Here is a 19,122-nt window from a genome sequence, read left to right as displayed (position 1 = left end):
AAATACAATTAAAGAGGCTCATTCAACAGTTGGAGAAGACTGAAAAAATTGCCTCTTGCTGGTGAGCTTTATATTCCCAGCTCATGAATTTTAACTGAAAAGGTAATGTGGCCCTCAACACAGAATGAGTTGGACATTTCTGCTGTAATGAAATTAGTGACTTTACTCCAGATTTACACTGGTACAAGAGAACAAAACGTAGACCTGTAAATATAAAATTACTATATATTTTGATTCAAGTGAGTGTCAGATGTCTGTTTTCTACAGAACAGACAACTGAAATGCATATAAAACATGAGAAATGATTATTCCATACAGGTCTTCCTAGCTCACCCAGCTGGACTACTTCAGAACCTGAGTATCCGTCTACCATGAACTGTCAAGCTCAAAACTATGATGGACACAGATTTAGGATCAAAAAGGATCTTCTTTAAGGATACAATCTCTGTATTTTTTCCATTACAAGATCAATATGGGATAGATATATGGATGAACGAATACTTAAAGTAATCAAATTCTTTTTTTACAGTACACACTGTGAATTAAGTCATACAGAAAGAGAAGAACTCCAAAACCAACCAAGATTAATATATATTAATAACAGACCCCAACTGGCATGTTTTTCCCTTTATTTCTCAGAGTTCTATAACACGAACATTGTAATAATTCCCTGCAGTACAGGCAGCTGAAACACTACAAAACCTTAGATCTTTCAAGCTTTGGTTAGATCCACCATCTACCTATGGATGGGACACGTTAACAGTGAAGAAAACAAAAAATCAGATAAAGTTTCAATTCAGTGGACTATTTGACTAGAACATCATTGTACAGGCAAACTACTATAATCAAAGCTCTATGTATTTGGCAGACAATTCGACTTAAATTTTGCTTCAAAGTCACTGGATTCTACAGCTTTCCATTCAAAATTCTGCAGAATTTTCATATAAAATGTTAAAATCGGAGGGTTTTATTAAATTAGAAGAAAAAAATATCTTAAGTACAGTAGTCTTGTTTATTTTTATATTAATTTAGTTTCAGTGTCCACACATTTCTATTTTTAAATATGTTGCAGGTTTTCATGTTTAGGTTTCAGAATTAACCATTTATTAAGATGAGTGGAGCACGGCAAATCTCTCAAAGCTATCGTTTCAGGCTGTCAAGCATCACTGCATCAGTTTACATTCAGTTCATGTTTTCAAGCTTTGCTTTATAACCTTGAACATGAGAAACTTTTTTTTTTTTCTTTTTAAATATTAAAGCTGATATCCTGGAGCACAATTTTAAGGAAAATACTGAATTCTAGAATGAATTCACAACCACAGATTTGGGGCCAGGGTGGATAAAAATCAATTATTTAAAAAAAATTAAAAAATCAGATTTTTTTATTTAAATCGGATTTTTTTGATAAAATGCTTGTTGAGGAAAAAACCTATCTAAAGATTATTTTAATTAAGATACATTATAGCTCAAAGATATCTCATCATGGAATAGGGATTATAAATTCTAATTCTATAGTATGAGACAATATATTAATGTAATGTTTAAGAAAAATTTTGTAAATGAGTTCCAATAGTTTATGGATTACGGACCCAATCTTATGGGATTCCAGGGGCTTATTTAGGTTAATCTTTCTATCTACCCAGTGGGACTCAGTGCTAAGTCTAGAAAATACCATCAGAGATGCTTAGTTTTGCAGTTCTCAAACTGTGGATTTGTGTCTCCAGAGATAACATGCTTGTTAACAGTAAAAAAAACTTCAACCCTATTGTCCCTCTGTGTACACAGTCAGTCCTTTACCTCTCTCTAAAATTGCAAAGTTTCAAAAAGTTCAATGAATAGAAGATTGTTGTGGGTGGAATAGATCTGGACAAGGAGAAGAAGTCTGGAGATAAATATGAGAAGGGAGGGACAGGCAGTAGAAACAAAGGTGAAACTGTTTGAGCAGCATATTCCAGAAGTCTTGAGGTCTTTCTGAGTGTAGCCTTCATTGATTTGAGATCTACCATACCATTCTCTCACTAGAAGGGAAAACCTATAATGGCAGCAGGCCGTAAAAGAGACCCAGTTTGGGTCTCATCTCTCAGAGTCGTGAGGAATATGTATTAAGGTTATAACAACCAACAAGAATGCACTTTTATGTAGAAATCCATGATTTAATAGAATCTTCCTGACTAGTGATTTAAATCAAATCCACCCTGCTGGGGGCCCAACCGTAACATTCTCTGTGTAATCCAAAACTCATGGACTAATGATGTTTCCTTGACAGCAGTACTGGTAACCATTTAGGACAGTAGCATATGCACCAAAGACCTTTATCCACAGTGCTTACTATAAGTTCAATTTGAGGAATCTTAGTTGAACTCACAGCAAGTGCTATGGGTAATAAAGTGCTTTTGTGTGGGATTGTTGCGGTACTCCTCCTTTGGAATTGCAAGCCTGAAACTGAAAGGAAAAACAGATGGACATACAAAGAAAGGGGAATACATCAGTGGTAGTGGTCCAGAATATACTTTCCTTAAAACTGATATAACCACAATTTAGTACTACGAATTGAGAGCTACCAAGATATGTTAGCCCACTGAGCTACAGGGCCATGCTACAAATCAGATTTTAACTCATAACTTGAGCATATTGTAATTAATCTTGCCTATTGACAATTATGGCAATTTTATCATTCAAGTATTACAGAAGCATCAGAATCAATCAGTGTTTACAAGTTCTACATCAAGAAATCTACATTATTTTCCTACCTCTAAGCCAAAGAAAGCCTGCACACTGTTTGTTCTATCCAGACAGTCCAAGCAGTTTGTCCTGATAGTACCATTTTGATATCTGTGCCAAGTACAACAAAATAAAGAGAAACACTGAAATGACTCAGTAAGACAAAGAACATCAAAGGACACCAAGGTCTTAAAGAGACGAGTAAATCAAGGCACTGTAATTGCAATGTTTTTGTTATAAAAATACATTTATAACGTTGGCTGCTATAGCTCCACCAACAGTAACAAAACTGACATCTCTCTTTTAGACAAAAGCAATTTATCTCCAGCAAATAAAACAAAGTCTTCCTTCAATTTTTTGGTGCGGTTCTTGTTTTCTGAAGTGTAATGCTGGAATGAACTCTCTTTCTAAACAACCCAGGAAATACAACATGCATTTTCTAAGTATTTCAGGGGTACTCACTTCTAGTTAAAACAAAACAAACATTAGAAAACAAAGCATTAGGAAAGTGCCCTGATTTGCTGAAATTAAAGTAAGACTGTAGTAAACTGTAAATGTAATAAAACTGCATCCAATACATTATTTCAACACTATCTTTGGGAAAAAAAAGAACTATAGAAATCTGGTTGACACAATAAAAGAAAAAAGAAAAATGAAGAGACTTATTTTCTATATTAGATTAACAATTTACCTACTCAGAAGAGATAAAACAAATAGGATGAACAGATTTTAAAAAGTTATAGCACAACTTAAAAAACTATTTTGTATACCTACTGCAAGTCATAACTTAACATGTCTTAGCTCTGTTGTACTCCCTTAACTATTAAGAAGCTGACAAATATAGAAGGTATTTTAAAAAAAATAAATGTGTGTTGTCAATCATTTTGTTTATCTTTAATAAAGCTTAAAACAAACAATATTTTGGTAAAACTGGAAAAATGTATCTTAGGAGACAATTGAATATCTATAATCCTCCAAGAACAAACCTCTCTAAATTGGGTTTTATTTTGTTTTCCATCTCCTAATTATGCTAGAATGGACACTTATTGTGACAATACATATTTACTTCTACTGTAGTAAACAAAAAAGACTGCACTGGTCAAAATAAAGAGGGTAGTAGTAAATCTAATTTGACAAGACAGAAACAGAGAGAAAAAAACAGGGCTGTTTGTTTTTCCAAGAGGACAATCTAATAAATCATTTTTACCCACACATCACAATTAAGACAGACTTCTAATTCTAGTTCTCTCAATGGCAAAAATTATAGTTTTTTTAAAAAGAAACTCTCAAACTGATATGGCTTTAAGGCTAATAAGATATTAAAATGTGATCGTGTGTTGGAGTAGATTTTAGGATATTTTATTATTCAGTAGAAAAAAAAAGGCAATTTTTGTGGACAGCCCTCCGCAACCACGTGGGAAACCCAGGCTCAGAAACAATTAAGGGAATTAGTTCCATTGGCAAACAGTTGTCAGTCATTAAATCTAAGTGCTATGCTCCATCACCAAAGATAATTTAGACAGTGTTAGTACCAAGAACAGGGAAAACTGGTTCTGCTCTCCCTGTCAAAAGTTACTTCCTTATCCTAAAAAGGAACAAGGACTATTGCATTAAATAAGCCAAAATGGTTGAGTTCAAAACAAAGACTTGAATCTGAAGTAAGCCTCCATTAATACCGGTATGAATTTAGTATCACCCTGGACATTTAGAAACTATTCAGAAACAAGAAAACATGGCATACATTGACATATAAGCACAAAATAACTGGTTCATATTTCAGTTTTAGGTCACCATCCTAGATAAATAAAAACAGTGTCTTCACACAAACAACCAGAAATATTTTTCTTCTATATTTGTGACTAAAAGTGAAAAATTAAATTACGATCATATTCTGATTGTAGGAAAGTTACAGAAGTCATATAGTCAAACCTTTGAACTTCCTTTCCATCGAAATAAAAAAATCCACATTCTAAGAATTTTTGGACTTGAGGTTTAAGCACGCTGTGTAGTTTTTCTGCCTTTCCGCCTTTAACCATTTGATGATAGTCAAAGTTCACCATTTTGATATCAATAGCATGTTCAGAGGCTTTCAAGTGGCTCTGATATCAGGAAAGAGAGAGGAAAAAGTATAAATATACCAAGCAACAAACAGGGTGTTGGATTAGTATAAGCCAAATATGCCACCAATGTTAAGAAAGTTATTAACTCCATTTGTTCAGTATCTTTATCATTATCACTTTTTCTAATAAAATGAGACACTTTATTATATACTAACCCAAATCATTCTAATAAAATATAAACAAGACTCTAAATGATTACAACTGAATTTTTGGTGTTTTAATTTCCAAAACCAGAATCAGATTTACATTCTACCCTCTACTTTAACATCATTAAAGCAGTGTAAGTATTGCAGCTTCTTCCACAAGTTAAGGTATTAGTAAGCTCATCAACCACGGCAGGGAAAAAAAAACCATACGTTGACAAGTTGTCTGGTTTTAGAACTGAGGTTTGCAAACAGTGGCCCATGGACCAGTGACAGTCTGTGGGGAGCTGGTTGGTCACATAATGGCTACTCTCCTTGTTTTCAGCTGTTAAATTACATTTAAAAAAATCCAGCTAAAGTATAGTAACTGATTTCCTAATATTATTCTTGCATGTAAACAATTGCTGTAGTTGCCACATGTTATGTGATCACAAAAAGACGGGGAGGAAGCCTGCAGGATTGCAAATGTGAGAGTGACTCCAAGAGATGCACCCATGTGACCCATACTGAAAAAGTTTGAGATCCCAGGACATAGACTGTTTCTTTGCAGCTTAATTCTACACATAGCTTATTTGTGATCTTAAATAGCCAATCTGCTCTGAAAAGTGACTTTGTATAAGTGGCACTGAAGGGGAGTTCCATGTTTTTGTCTCAATGCCTTCTGAGCAAATTTGCTCTCCTTACAAGTAAAACAATGGCTTTTATTTTTTCAATGTCCCAGACTGAAAATTCGTCCTAAAATCTGAAAGTCATCCTGGGTTCTTTCCTGCCCACACATCACCACTAAAGAATAAAAGAGTCTGCAAACCAAATTGTGATCTCAGTCACATTTGGACAACTCTACTGTTCTAATGGAGTTTAGAAGTTTAACCAAGAGCAAATTTTAACTTTGCCATTGGAACTTAGTTAATAATATTAGCCAAGAACATGCAGTGGCAGTCAAAAAAGAAAACAGAATGTTAGGAACCATTAGGAAAGGGATAGATAAGAAGACAGAAAATATCATAATGCCACTATATAAATCCAGGGCACACCCACTCCTTGCATACTGTATGTAGTTCTGGTCCTGCATCTCAAAAATGATATATTAGAATTGGAAAAAGTACAGAGAAGGGCAACAAAAATCATTAGGAGTATGGAACAGCTTCTATATGAGGAGAGAGTAAAGACTGTGATTGTTCAGCTTGGAAAAGAGACGACTAAGTTGTCTGTGTGAAGTTGTTCAGAAGTCTGGAATGTTAAAAGTCGCGCTCATTAAGTAGTCAAAGATAAATGCAATTTTTTCAGAAGTGAAAATACACTTGCAACACTTTTAACTAAAAATGCCCATTTTGAGATCACAGCTGGTGACAGTATACCAATTAAATGGGACATCATTTCCAGCACTATTAATATGCAAGTCCAGCGGTAGAAGTAGTGAACGAATACTATAGTTGTCATCGTACGTAAATAATGGCTTTTATAAGAAGAAAATTTGTGTTTCCTTTTTAAACTTATTCAAAATTCAATGCCTATTATTCTTAAATCAATATAAATGTATCCTGGTAATACTGGGGAACAAACAAAAAAGAAGCAATGGACATTTAAATGAAGAGCATCTGTAGTTAGGAGAAACCTAGGTAGAATAAAAATAAAGACTAGCAAAATTCTTCTTATGTAGGGTATCTACAGAACAACAATTGAGTCCAAGAAAACATTTTCCCACAGCACACTACTGAGGTGGACTTCAAAGTTTTATGCTGCTCCCTGAAACATGGTATTGATACTGTTAAATAGACTAAACTAACCATTTTTCTGTTCCACTAAGGCAGCTCCTACATTCCTTACAATTCTCTCTAAGAGTACTATGTAAAAAAGGATGATCAAAATAAACTTTATACTGTATTAACAGCATCCTATATTAAAATTAGATTAAAAAAATAACTCAACTGACATTTACAATGAAATAAAATTTCTGTACCCCAGACACACAATACTGTCATCTTCAGCTTAGTTTTCTTTCTATTGGAATTTCTTTCTTGGTATTATTTTAAGGTTAAATATATTTTATAGATATAACTGAGCATCTTTCAGGTGATTTCATAGTCTAAATTGGTAATATAAAATAATTTATTTACAAATTAATTGTAAGTAATTATAGAGATAATTACTGAAATGAAAATTATCTCTGCTGTGAAAAAAAGATAATATGAGAGAAACTGGACTGATATTACAGGCTATTCTCTAATTAATTGGAATCCAGGAGAATCTTTATTCAACTATATAAATCAGCAGCAAGAAATCTTGAGACTGCCTAGTTACAACCAAAACGCTGGTCTTCTGAATAAGTGCTAAAAGTTTAAATTTCAATTAAACTATGAAATTATTTTTAAGCCTCAAGTGATGTAGTCATTTGAAGTTCAAGAAGTCCTTTTCTCGATAGTCTAAAAATACATCCAGGAATTACTAGAGCAGTATTTTGGAGAAAAAATAGTTTACTTGAAGCACACTCAGTATTAAATACCAAAATGTCTGTTGCCTATATACTAACATTAGAATGCAGAAGTTATTTCCTTTAGATATAAAGAAGTATTAAGGGAAGATAATTTACAATTTCTTATCAACAGGCTGCCGTATTGCTGTTATAACTTTTTAAAAGAATGCTTATTTTGGCTAACATGCTCAGACATATTGATTGTCATTAAAACTATTTTAAAATCCATTTAATTGTATATATCCTAAGAAATGCCTCTGTGAGCTTTTGGGATCCTGAACTGAGCAAAATGGGAACAGATTTACTTTAAAAATAAGCAGTTACTCTACTGTATAATACATCTGTTTTATTCTCTAATGACTATTTAACACCCGCCTAAGGCATAAGCCAATTCTGAGAACATACAGGGCATGCGATAATCATAATACTGACCTGGAAGGCTTTGCTAAGCATGTGCTCCCCTTCTTTTGCCCCAAGTAAATTTACAATAATTTGCTTGCCATATACATTTTTAAGTGTTCGGAAATGCCTGTTAACAGAAGAAAAAAAAATCCTTACTCACCTTTTGGCTAGTAACAAGGTAATATAAATCATCATCTTCTCTTAATCAACCCCTTCTGAATAAAGGTCTAGAGTACAGTGTACATTTATCATGGCAGGCATTTTATTAGAATTTCTCTCACGGAAGTGATCCAGCCCCCTGATACCAAGTGACAATGGACTGCTATTTATGTAGTTCAATGGTAGCAAATATTCTACTTAAGAGGAAACATTTGGCCAATTGTTATATACAAGTATGAAATGAAATTCTAAACTCCAATTTTAATATAGAAGTTGCCAAATAAAGATTACAAGATGAACTGTTAAGCACAGGAGTAGCCCACTGAACTTCAAAAGGACTACTCACATGCTTTGCTGAATTACAGCTTTAAATCGGTCAAACTACCTGATCAGAACAGCATATTAAGAAAAATGCATGCCACTATTTCACCTGTCAAAAGCCGGTGCATTTGCTTCAAATCCCCTTGACATTCTGACACGATGGGATCCCACCTTTGACAAGAAGAGTACATTTAATTACATACTTGAATTTTTGTGTGTGTGTGTGTGTTCGGCTATCTGCTCTCCAAAATCCCTTTTAATCCTATTTCTGTCATACATTATTCCTTCCATAATATGTGCTTCTTTCTATTGGTTCATTAATGTTTGCTTTCTGAAGAACACCTTTTTGATGCAACCTCTTGAACCTCGTCATGTAACTACACTTCTAGCTTTTTTGTTTAGGGATACACGAACCTTCTGTGACTGTTACGGTATGCTTATGTAGCTGCCATGCTGCATCTAAGGATTTTTAAATGTCCTCATTTTTTTATTTTAGTGTCACAGTACTAGATTTTCGTACAGTTCCTCTCCCAAAGATGTTGGACTTAATTATATTGTAGTCACTATTACTTAGTGTCTCACCCATAGTTACTCCTTGAACAGACTCCTTTGTATTATTTAGGACTAAAACCAAGAGTAGCCTCTCCGCTTGTGTGCTCCAGAACAACCTGTTCCAAGAAGCAATCATGTTAAAAATCAAAGAACTCAAAACTTCTAGGCCAAAAGAAACTAAGCATTAGAGATGGTGCACTCAGGTCCCGTAAGAAGTAGTATCTTCAATAGCAATGCCTCCAGTCAGTCAAGAAGCAAAAGTCTCTCCCCCAAAGAAGAGTTTCATCTAGAGCTCAGCCAAAAAGATAACAGTGCAACAGGGCCTAAAACCCCTATCTTAACTACTTACCTGCAGACCAGGCTGCTCCCAAAATAATGGGACAGATCCACGAATTTGTATGAAGGAAGACACACTGTCATCTAGGAATATCACCTGTTGAGAAAAAGCAGTAATTTTACTGGGGAATTGCAGAAACAAAGCAGTCTTTTTTGCATTATCTAAACACAGTGAATAAAATACATCTAAACACGTTGCATATATCATAGTATAAGCAGGAGTAACAATACTTGTTATTTTAAAAAATTCATATTAAATGACCTGTGTGTCTGATGCCTCAGAATGCACAACTTGAATAAGTAAGTATTCAATAGTAAGAAGATAGACTATTCCACAGGGACAAGTTTAATGTGGTTTTAGAAAGAGGCTATTTTTCTTTTTAAATTAAATCCTGCTCCAAGTTCTCATAAAAAGTGTTTCTCTGTAAAGATTTCTTTAAGACAGCAAGGCAGAGTATATTTACAACTTTTTAATTTCACACCCACTTTTTAATATATATTTTTGGTAACATTTAGACAAAAAGCATACATAAGACTTAAGTTTTCCATTTTATTTCTCTTACACACAATCCTATGTAAGAATCTTGGAAAAACAGACAAAAATATTTAACCTGATTATCGTAATTTAGTTTCTAGGAGCCATTTCACATTCATCTTTAAAACGTCCCATAAGGCTCTTTTAAAGTTTGCGAAGAAGCTTTGATTTCTCTTTCAGTATTCAAAATTCACTCCTATTACATACCTGAACGTTTCCTTGTTTCTGTAAGTTCTTAGAACACAAAAGTTAAATTTGGGACTTACGATGGTTTAGTTACTTTATTTCCATTATGAGATGCATGTTTTTAAAATGACATTGTCAAGTAATGAGTTACTTTAACTCCAAGATTTCCTCGAAGTGTTAATATTTAGCCTTAGGTTAAAAGCAATAAATTTCAAATGTTATAAAAATAAACTGCGATTTATCATTTAATAAGTAGCTTACTGGAAAAATATGGTTCAAGAAACTTGACTGCATACTGACCCCAATCCTGCACCTGGGTGTCAAAGCCAATGGGACTCTGCACAAGCAAGCACAGAGATTCACCCAGCTATGACCTACCCACATGTATACAACTGCGGGATCAGATTCTTCATAACAATGCAATCAAAAGTTTCTACCACAGAATAATCTATAATTTCATGAATTACAGTATAGTAATAGTTCCAAATTTAGGGCAAAATCCTCAGTGTAAATTGACTTAGCTTCATTGACTTCAAAGGAAGAACACCAACATATATTAGCTATGAATCTGGCCCACGATCTACTGCCCTGGAGCAAAAAGCCATAAGTTGTTTACTATCACATTGAGTACAGACAGATGGGCAATATAGTTAAAATAATATAGCATACCTGTTCTGTTTCAACAAAATTAGCAACATGACCATCATCATTTGTTCCCCGTACATTAAACCTTGTCCCAGCTCGTTCACAGCTTAGTCGTGAAATGAGGCAAGCCTTTGCCTGTTTGTGAGCTGCATAAATTGTTCTAATCTCTACTCCTCCACACATGAGACGCAATAGCCAGTCATCACAGTTCACACCATAATGCTTAAGATGCAAATGCAGTGATTGGTTCCTATCAGAAATAGAAGGGACTCAAATTAATGACAATGAGAGAGAAATAAAAAATGGCTCATTTTGTTTAGGCAACTGCTGAAATTCCACACTCAGTATAAGGAATGTAAAGAGGAAAGCTTTCCATAAGATGCACAGTTTCATCCACTACTCCTATTTAAACATACTTGACGTAGCAAAACCTTCTAGAAAGTAGCTTAGATGTTTGTAGGACAAAATTGTGCATAGTGAATTTTAATGGACATAAAAACTGACAACCCAGAATCTTCGGTTAATACTGCAGATTCTCCTATCCTTTCCTAGTAATGTGAAAACCATGGATTAGCAAGTAGAGTTTTCATGGTCATTCAGTCAGTCTCAGAGAAATAAAACCAGAATGCCAACTGTGGGGCTATTTTGTGTGTCATGTGTGACCCACCAACTCATTTCATATAGGCCACCCAATAACCAATTGGTACACTGCTAACCACGACAGAATTTGGACTGGCTACAAACTGAAAAATCTGCGTGTACTCCTTTAACAATTTCTTGGGACAGTTTCCCACCCCCAAAAAGCTTATTTTAAAACCGTGGAACATGTTACCATGTCAGAGATCCTGAAATGAAAGAATAATTCAACAGGCTTCTTGGAGTGTCATCAGTATTTGGGGCACCTCAGTTTTGTTCAAATGATGTTCGCTTAAGCTAACAGTGCTTGTTTTCTTTGAAGCACCCTATGATGTTGTCAGTTTACTGCCAGTTAGTCAACACTACAACCTAATGATGAAATTCATTGATCCAAACAACGGGATAGGTGATTATGAAGTGTAATCCAGGTTGTTAAACTACTGGTTATGGGATTTTGTAATAGGTATATAAGTCAAAAATTATAACTTTGGTGTTATTACTGTATTAATGTATGAAGTATAAAACTAAAGGAGTAACAAAAAATGAATTCACTTAGTCATACTCCAGGTAATGTTCAGTGTTAACTACAGGTAACAAAAACATAATGTAATTACAGTAGTAAGTGTTTTATAAGCAATAGTATAGAACTATAAGAATTCTCATAAAACAAAATATCTAAAGTAGTATTTTAAATTACTAATATGACAGTCACAATGATAATAGCAGCATTTCATTAGTTAATTCAAACAACTTTTCTAAACACTGAAGCAGGGTTTGTATAAGTGGGGATAGGGGACGAGAGGAGAGAAAAGGTAAAGAGAGGTAATAATGCAGAGTGCTGACATGTTGTAACATCACATTCACAATGTTCTAAAATTAAGTACAACTCAAATGAAAAAAGCATAAACTAGACAGGTCTGTGAGCCAACAGGAAGCACTTTAAAAAAAATAAATTGTCAGTATCTGGTAAATAAGATTATAGTTTGCAGCTAGTGTTGGGCTTTTGTACTCCTTTGGAGTGAGAGATTCACTTATGAAAAAAGAGAGAAAGTTTACTGAATAGCAAAAAAAGATACGGTCAGTAAGAGAGATGGTTCTCAGAATATTTTATTGTAACCACAAATAATTTCTTAAGAACTTTTCTCTTAACACTCTCAATGCATTAGTGGTTTATTTTTAGTTTAGTTGTTTATTTTAATAGTGTCACCATTGTTTTTCAAAATACATACCTGACTTTTAGCAAGCATTCCAGAGAAATTTATAAGTATTTATTAATGAAACCTCAAAAATTCTGTGGGTTGGGTATGTATTATTTTGCAATACAGTACAAAGATATGCTCTGTTGAAACAGGAGATTGGGAACCTAAACAACATTTTTCTTCGGGGAATCTGACAAATGGATTTTATATACAAAACTCTTGGCAAGATTAAAATGTGTATACAGAATAGTACTTTTTAAAACTGATTTTTAGTGTTTAGTTTTCTGGATATGCAAATCTGGGTCATTTAATCTATTTCACATTGTAACTAGTGATTTACTGGCTAGCTACTGAAGGCACAAAAAGCAGGTGATCTGAATAAAAAAGAAAGTTAAGGATGCACAGAAAATTTAAAACCAAGATGATTTGAATAATATCAACTACCTTGATGGTCCTCTAGCATGGTGATCTTAAGCCTTAAATTACTAGCCTATTCATATAGCCAAAGCCAATTTCCTGGGGTATTGGCACGCAAAGAGAAGAATTCTACTGGAATATGTGTGTGGAGACATTCCTGGTCTGACCCATCTCCCCAAAGCCCCGATTTCCCCCCGCCCCATGTTTTGTATGCTTGACCTCACACTACAGCTCTACCTTGTCATCCCTCTATCCCCAGTTCCCAAGAAGGAGTGGCAAAGGGTAGGACAGAACTGACACAGAAACAGAGCTGCTCTCAGCTGAAGGTGCCACATCAGTGGAAAAGTTACAGCAGGCGGGAAACAAGTAGCTTTTCACCTCTTCTAATGTGCACATACGTCAATGGAGCAGTGTTGAGTCTTTCAGTAGCTGTAGGAGGGTTACCTATATTCATGCAGCATCAGAAATGGAAGAAAGGAAGGCTAAAGGCAGGGGAGAATAGAAACTGAAGCAGAACCTCACCTAAGAATCATAAGAACAAGTATACTAACCTTCAAAAATTCTAAGGTTTACTCTTAAGAGTTGTAATACTGTCCATAATTTCTCATCATTGGCACTAACTGACCCATTTGTTTGCAGTCTCAGCAGAAACGAAAGCAATAGTACTTGTTTTATCAAGAATTTCATATATAAAAAGCCACATACCTTTTATTTAAAACTTCCTTCTACAAGGAAGAACACAATGTAGTAAACCATGTAATAAAGAGCTGCAAACGAAGAGTGAAAGCAACATGTAGCTTCCAAACGACAGAGGGAGTATCACAGTTTTAGAAACAGTGCTCAGAAGTAAGAAATGCCCTTTGGAATCTCCCATCCAATACCAGTTTTCGATAGAAAAGCAATGATACATTTTACAGAGGTTCAATCAGTTTCTTCAGGCAACACAAAAAGCAAAATGTTACATCGTAACAAGCGTTTTGATCAAAGTAAAATATTGTGAGTTTTCACAACTTGATCTTTTAGTGAAGACAACACCCCAAACTGTGTCGGATTTTTACTGTAGAAAATGTTCAAGCTCACTTTTATAGGAGTCTGAAATAAAATAACATGGAATTATATATGAGCCCATTTTAACAATCAAGATTTTCAGGACAGAGTCAATGATCAAAACTTGCCGTAGATCAACATGTACACACACACTTTACATGCATTACATTATGTCAGGCCTGGCAAAATGCATTATCAACTCACCAGAAAAATCTATTGTCAGTGGTGTGTTCTTGCATGCTACGGTGAGCATTAAGACTAAGATCTAAACTGACCCCAGTAGCAGACCATGCAAAATAAAAATTCCCCGAGTTCAAAACTTTGCGCACTTCTGAAATACGATCTTCATCTGAAGGGTCACTTCGTAATGATATGAATTCAGTGGAAATAACTCGAAAAACTTCAGATTCTTGAATCTTTCCCACAGACATACATCCTGTGACTAGAACCAGATAATGTAACAAAGTGTCTCCTGTAAAACCAAAAATATAGTTGAGCGATGAATTCTAATTACACATATTTTAAAGACAACTAGTGATTTTCAGCCTTTTTCCCCATCCTAAACCCTATTTACCATTTCAATATAGCCAATGGTTACATCCACCAAGCTTCGTTCCATAGCTCTGGAAAATTTACTTACTCTTAATTTTTAACCAAGGCAATTCCTTTTGGTATTCTATTTTGCATGAATATTTTGCAATAGCAATACGATAATTTTACAAGTCATAAAACAACTATACACAGTACTATATCTAGTTTTGGGTTAAGATTAACTTTGTTCATTAAACAGTGAAAATTGAATTCAGAGGCAGTACAGTGAACCTTGCCATGTGGGTGATGTTGGAAGATATTGGTGTTCTCTTCTTGAACAAGTATACACATGCACCCCTAATTTGTGAGCTCTCAACTTCCCCTATGGTAGTCAAGAGATTGCAAACAGGGGGAGGGTATTATTGAAAGCAAGAAGGGTTGTGAAAGTGGAAGTTATTTTTGTTTACTCTTTGTTTCTAGTAATACTCACAACATGCTAGGCACAGTACAAACACTAAAGGAGGCATAATGCTTGTCCTGAAGATGTTACACTGAGGTTTCTTACAGGGACAAAGAGGCTCTCTCCAAGTAATAAATAATCACTTTTTTCATTGTTTTTTTAAACTCACCCAGATTTAACCTTAATACACCTAAAAGTCCATATGCATCCATTACTTTGGAGTATGTGCTCTTGATTGCCTCTTTCTCTGCAGATGCTATAAAAAAAGAAGATAAAGTCACTATTCTAAAAAAAAAAAAACCCTTTTGACTTAACAATGTAGCTCTGAAAACAGTTCCACTCTGAACTGGAAATTAAAGAAAATACAGCAATAATGCTTAAGGTATCTGAAGCTCTTAGAAAGTTACAACATTCAATTATATCACTATTCTTAAGGACTCCTAACAGCATTTAGTGACATTTTAAAACAACAGCCACTCTGTCTTCTGGGGATTAAAATATATTTTACTTGTGTTGCTATGTGAAGATGAACAACATGCCTGCTATCTTTGCTAAGCTTTAGCAAGTCAGTGCTTAAAATAGCGAACACTGCCAAATTTTAAGACTTACTTATAGAAAAGTCAACCTTGAACCAAGACACAAAAGGCGGGGGGGGGGAAATAGAACTAGTGAAGTACTACAGTTTTTCAGTTACTAGTGTTACTCAAGCACCAGACCAAAGCACCCTTTCCCATCCTATCACCTAAACAAACTGCTGCTGTTTTCTGATGACCTACAACAGAAAAAGCGGGAAGAAACAGAACAAGCACAGTGGCAGAAAAAACAGGCCACTAGACTCAAGACAATGAATTTCTTCAACAATAATGACCACCGTCACTTCGCTGCCATCGAAGCAGCAGTTGCACCCTGAAGAACTTTCAAACCCACTCAACCCCATAATCACAGACTCACAGAAACGAAGGGATGGAAGGGACCTTGAGAGGTCATCTAGTCCAGACCCCTCCCCGAGACAGGACAAAGTATACCTACACCATCTCTGACAGATGTCTAACCTGTTCTTTAAAAATCTCTAATCACCGGGATTCCAGAACCTCCCTTGATAAGCTATTCCAGTACTTAACTGTAGTTAGAAAATTTTTCCTAATAGGTAACCTAAATCTCCCATGCTGCAGATTATGCTGATTACTTCTTGTCCTGCCTTCAGTGGATATGGAGAACAATTCATCACTGTCCTCTTTAAAACATCCCTTACCATATTTGAAGACTTACCTCGTTCTTCTCTCAAGACTAAACATACCTAGTTTTTTTTAACCTTTTCTCATAGGTCAGGTTTTCTAAACCTTTTATCATTTCTGTTGCTTTCCTCTGGACTCTCTCCAATTTGGCAACATCTTTCTTAAAGTGTGGTGCCCAAAATTGGACACACTACTCCAGCTGAGACCTCACCAGTGCCAAGTAGAGTGGAACAATTACCTCCCGTGTCTTACATATGACACTCCGGCTAATACACCTCAGAATATTACCTTTTTTGCAACTGCTTCAAATTGCTGACTCAATCTGTGGTTCACTACCATCCTCAGATTCTTTTCAGCTAGACTGATGCCTAACTAGTTAGTCCTGATTTTGTATTTGTGCATTTGATTTTTCCTTCAAGTGTACTACTTTGCATTTGTCTTTACTGAATTTCATCTTGTTGATTTCAGATTTGTCGTGGTTGTTTTGAATTTTAATCTTGTGCTCCAAAGTGTTTGTAACCCTCCCCCCGCAGCTGTGTGTCATTCGCAGGTTACATAAGCATTCTTTCTACACCATTATCCAGATCATTGTCCTTATTTTGCTGCTCTCACACTTTCCTTTCCTTAGAATCATGAAATCCATCATTTAATTATAGTTTTCATCCAAATTGCATCCTACGTTCAGTTTTGCAACCAATTCCTCCCTGTTAGCCAGAATCAAGTGTAAAATGACTGTCCCCCTGGTTATTCCTCTACCTTCTGATACAACAAGCATTCAAAGAATGTATTGGAGACTTTATGTTTTGCAGTATTAGCTAACCAACAGATGTCTGGGTAGTTAGAGTCCCCCATCGCTACCAGGTCTCTTATTTGGGATATTTCTATTTGTTTTAGAAATGCCTCATCCACCTCCTTCTCCTGATTTGGTGGGCTATGGTAGACCCTTACCATCATGCCACCTATGTTTTCCACCCTCATCCCCCTTTCATCTTCACCCAGAGACTTTCAACTGGTTTGCCTCTTACCTCCTTCTGGACCTCAAAACAAGTTTATATAATTCTACAGACTGTATGGACTACCCCAAATTGAAGGGAGGGGGGAGAGATAGCTCAGTGGTTTGAGCATTGGCCTGCTAAACCCAGGGTTGTGAGTTCAATCCTTGAGGGGGCCATTTAGGGATCTGGGGCAAAAATTGGGGATTGGTACTGCTTTGAGCAGGGGGTTGAACTAGATGACCTCCTGAGGTCCCTTCCAATCCTGATAGTCTATGAAGGGATGTAAGTAGGAAATATCGCAGAGCAGTAAACTTCAACTGTGCTGGAAGGACCCTGTGGTAGTTGCTTTTTACAGGATCTTGGGCTGGGACCCAGTTGAAAGGGAGGGCCGGGGTCCCCTTACCATATTCCCTTCAGGGCTGAAGCCCAGATGCAAGTGGACGCCAGAAGATTCCTGGCCAAAGATCAGGAACCAGGAACCACAATTGCCTGGTCAGGGAACCAAGGGGCTGGATATCATGTGTGCTAAGCAGTAGGCCACTGGGCCCACAGAGCAGCCTATTGCAGTTTACAAATATACAACTTATTTCCATGCAATTTGTTGGGCGTGGAGAGGATGAAAGAGGTCTATAGTAAATTAGGTAAGCAGCATTATATTTATGTAGCAAGGGGCTGACAGTTTCTGAAGATAGATACTTTGGGGGCCATAAAAAGTATAACTCTTACCCTTGCATCTAGTTCATTTAGGACCAAGTACTGTTCCTGTTTACGTCAATGGCAAAACTCACAGTATTACTACCTCAAAAGGTTTATAAAATTATGTGTGGAACTACAAAAAATCATGAGAGCTTTAATAATTTTAGGAAAAAGAAAAGGAGTACTTGTGGCACCTTAGAGACTAACCAATTTATTTGAGCATAAGCTTTCGTGAGCTACAGCTCACTTCATCGGAAGTACTCCTTTTCTTTTTGCGTATGCAGACTAACACGGCTGTTACTCTGAAACCTGTCATTATGCAAGGCAATAATTTTAGGGTTCATTTTGTGCATCTTCAGGTTTTTGAGCCTTTAGGATTTATGTTTTCAAGCTTGTCTTTGTAATTATGAGGACTAGAAACACTTGTTTTTGAATTACAGCAGAGGTTCTAACATAATTAAGTGACTCAAGGAGCTGAGGCTTTAGAAAAAATGTCACTAGAGTTGGCAACATTGCTCCTCTTCAGTGGGAGCAGGATGGGTTTCATTAAGGAATATATCTGCAGGTTATCTTTAATGCTTTGCTTAAAAGAGTGAAATAACAGATTGAGCAATTTGGAGCGTAGCTTGTATCTTCACTCTTGAACTAATTAGGCATGATTTTTAGTTTCACTTTCATAGTTCAGTACACTGTGGTGGTATTATTCATTGCGGAGACATTTAAATGATAGAACAGCCCACACACATTTTGAGATTGTGGGGAGGAGGAGTGAGTCAAATAGGAAAAAGATCTCAATGCAGTAATAAAAAAATAAAATAAAAAAACCCCCAAATATTTTCAGGTCCTAGCCATTACATTTTAATGCTGAAAACCAGTAAAAACACTGAGTTCTGAATAAAGATACATCGGAGACAAGTGCATAAAAAGACACCTGTTTGAATAATACCACTTCAAGTTTACAGTTCATTAATCTGGAAAATTTAAATTATTTCAACTACTGTGCACTACAGTGGAAACAAAACCACAATCAGACAAGTGAATATGCAAATCAACCACATGGTTTTTACTTTATATTATCACAATCAACAAAAACCATCTCTTCAGGAATTTTGATTTCTTGGTCTAGTTGTCAGATTACATGATGAAACATACAGGCCACCAAAATTACTTTTATTGTTAAATGCCTTATCCTCTGCATTGTACCTAAGCAAATTTGAATGGCTGGTTGAAAAGTGTATATCACATGGATTCTTATAAAGTTAGAACACATACCTTAAATAAAAAGGAATTTATATAAAATATTTAAGATAATA

At 35.5% G+C, this 19,122-nt stretch overlaps 1 protein-coding gene across 9 annotated transcripts in view; it reads right to left on the bottom strand.

The window, feature by feature from the left end:
• The window catches only part of SYNJ1 (synaptojanin 1), a gene marked incomplete at its 5' end in the record, with an annotated part of 107,461 nt that overhangs the window by 77,419 nt on the left and 10,920 nt on the right, over positions 1–19,122 (bottom strand). For all 9 annotated transcript variants that reach the window (XM_084651697.1, XM_084651701.1, XM_084651702.1 and 6 more), the window contains 8 exons: positions 2,751–2,832; positions 4,651–4,820; positions 7,890–7,986; positions 8,449–8,510; positions 9,241–9,324; positions 10,618–10,843; positions 14,097–14,364; positions 15,053–15,139. In XM_084651697.1, coding sequence (XP_084507823.1) covers positions 2,751–2,832; positions 4,651–4,820; positions 7,890–7,986; positions 8,449–8,510; positions 9,241–9,324; positions 10,618–10,843; positions 14,097–14,364; positions 15,053–15,139 — 1,076 coding nt within the window. The remainder of the gene's footprint in view (positions 1–2,750; positions 2,833–4,650; positions 4,821–7,889; positions 7,987–8,448; positions 8,511–9,240; positions 9,325–10,617; positions 10,844–14,096; positions 14,365–15,052; positions 15,140–19,122) is intronic.

Source organism: Lepidochelys olivacea, assembly GCF_965140295.1.
Source record: "Lepidochelys olivacea isolate rLepOli2 genome assembly, chromosome: 1".
Taxonomy (NCBI): domain Eukaryota; kingdom Metazoa; phylum Chordata; order Testudines; family Cheloniidae; genus Lepidochelys; species Lepidochelys olivacea.
Note: the sequence above shows the minus strand (reverse complement) of the source record. Positions and strands in the feature narration are given on the sequence as shown.